Source organism: Babylonia areolata, chromosome 9 (assembly GCF_041734735.1).
Source record: "Babylonia areolata isolate BAREFJ2019XMU chromosome 9, ASM4173473v1, whole genome shotgun sequence".
In the NCBI taxonomy this organism is placed as follows: domain Eukaryota; kingdom Metazoa; phylum Mollusca; class Gastropoda; order Neogastropoda; family Buccinidae; genus Babylonia; species Babylonia areolata.
Window position 1 is genome coordinate 38,098,909 of NC_134884.1, and position 2,322 is coordinate 38,101,230.

General features: G+C 39.5%; 1 protein-coding gene across 1 annotated transcript in view; it reads right to left on the reverse strand.

The window, feature by feature from the left end:
- The window catches only part of LOC143285859 (transcriptional regulator ERG homolog), a 55,599-nt gene extending 53,545 nt beyond the window's left edge, over nt 1-2,054 (reverse strand). Inside the window, exon 1 of the mRNA XM_076593294.1 lies at nt 1,979-2,054. Within this exon, the coding sequence (XP_076449409.1) occupies nt 1,979-2,054 (76 nt within the window). The remainder of the gene's footprint in view (nt 1-1,978) is intronic.
- Nucleotides 2,055-2,322: the final 268 nt, after the last annotated feature.

Consider the following 2,322-nt stretch of genomic DNA (forward strand, 5'->3'; position numbering starts at 1 on the left):
GTTTCAAAGATTGATTAAAAAATTTTTTTTTAATCAAACAAACAAACAAAAAACGAACGGATTTGTGTGACTATGAGTGAGTATGAAGTTGTTTTTCATATTATTTCGTTTAGATTTTTCCTTCTCTTCTTTTCTTAATCTGGATTTTTTTTTAAATTTTATTGTTCAGATCAGCACTAGACTTTGTGAAGAAAAGGGTATGGCAAGTTTTAACATCGATATAGAACATATCACCTATGACATGATTCAAGAGACAAACAAAAAAAAAAGCAAATAAAAACAACAAATAGTCAGCAAAGAAAAAAAACGGAAAGGGGATAAGCTTAACCAAGAAGAAAAGGAAAAAAAAGGGGGGGGCAGTGTGACATCACTGGCAATTATTACGTTTTCAGCCATAGTTATGTTAGTAATCTGGATGCTAGTAATTCGGATGAGACGATAAACTGAGGTCCTGAATGCAGCATGCACTTAGCGCACACAATAGATTCCACGGAAACAAAAGCGTTCTCCTTTGCAACGTTTTCTAGGGGAAAAAAATCCTCTTTGATAAAAAAAAAACAACCACACACACACACAAAAATACATTTGCGGGTACAAAAACAAAAAAATATATATGTGTGTGTGTGTGTGTGTGTGTGTGTGTGTGTGTGGTGCTGAACTCAAGTTGACACAAATATTCCATATGGCTAACGCCGGGGGACGGAAAACATCATTCCAACAAGCGACGCGCTCTCCCTGGGGAGAGCAGCCCGAATTTTTACACAGAAGTCTGTTGTAACAAAACTTGATCGTAACTTTACATTACATTACAATACAATGCAACACACACACACACACACGCACGCACGCACGCACGCACGCATACACGCACACAAACATGTATATAACTGGTTGTGAACACTATATAAACCATAGCGTTTCTTTGAATAAAAAAAATAAAATAAAATAACAGGAAAGACGAAACGTGAATGGAAAATTTCTTGCTCTCTATCCTCTCTTTTAGTTCGATGTTGTTTTATGAAAGTACGCGCGCGTGCCGTGTGTATGTGTGCGTGCGTGTGTGTGTGTGTGTGTGTGTAAAAATTTCCTCCAATTCGGTGGTAATGAAAATCCGGAACATATGTTTGGATGAAGAGGTTGGGTTTTTTTCCTTTCTTTTTTTTTCTTGTGTGTGTGTGTGTGTGTGTGTGTGTGTGTGTTTTGATAACATATTGTCTATTTAACGCTAACTTTTCCCTTTCTTCTTTTTTTTTTATTTTTTTTTTTTTTTTTTTTATTTCCTTCTTTTTCATTCTGTCTCTTTCCCTCGCTACATCCTTTTTTTCTTCTACCGTCAGTGTAGGTCTACAAGACATATGCACAAGACACAAGCATATTTTCTTATCCATCTCACAGAGAGAGAGAGATTGTTACAGACACGTTTGCTGACACAAAAAGGCGAGGATTTGCAACTGCCTCCGTAGAAAAACACGATGTTGAGTTAATAAACTTTTTGGTGTTCTTTAATCTTCGGCTGTATTGTAATAATGCATACCGTTGAACAGTTAAAAAGATGTATTTAAACCTACAAACAACACGATGTCCGACCAGTGCACCTGCATTCCAGTAAAAACGCTCGTTTATAAGTAAGTCAACATATATGTGCCGAACATTCTGCACTGACAGAGGACCCATGTGACACGTGCATTCCAACAAAAACGCTCGTTTATAAGTCAGTCAACATATATGTGCCTAACACTCCGCACTGACAGAAACTCATGTGACACGTGCATTCCAACAAAAACGCTCGTTTATAAGTCAGTCAACATTTCTGTGCCGAACATTCTGCACTGACAGAGGACCCATGTGACACGTGCATTCCAACAAAAACGCTCGTTTATAAGTCAGTCAACATATATGTGCCGAACACTCCGCACTGACAGAAACCCATGTGACAGCCACCATCAGCAACAACCAACGAAGGAAGTACAGCACTCACCTGGAAACATCATACTGGGAGGGATGCTGGTGAAAGTACAGGCACGGTAGTATTCCTGTTGCGTTATAGTCTGCATCTTGCTTGTTGTGGCTTCTTGTGCTGCTTCTGCTGCTACTGCTGCTGCTGCTTGAGTGATTCTTTTTATTAAAAAAAAAGAAAAAAAAAAGTCAGAGACCTGGCAGGTCTGTCTGACTGACGGACGGCACCCAGAGATGATTCTCCACGCACAGCTCTGGAACTCCCAAACAGTCACTGACTGTGACTGCGTGGATACTGGAACACACTTGTCACCACCGTTGGAAGTGAAACGCACGTGCGATGCTGAGAAGGGGAATACTTCGTCA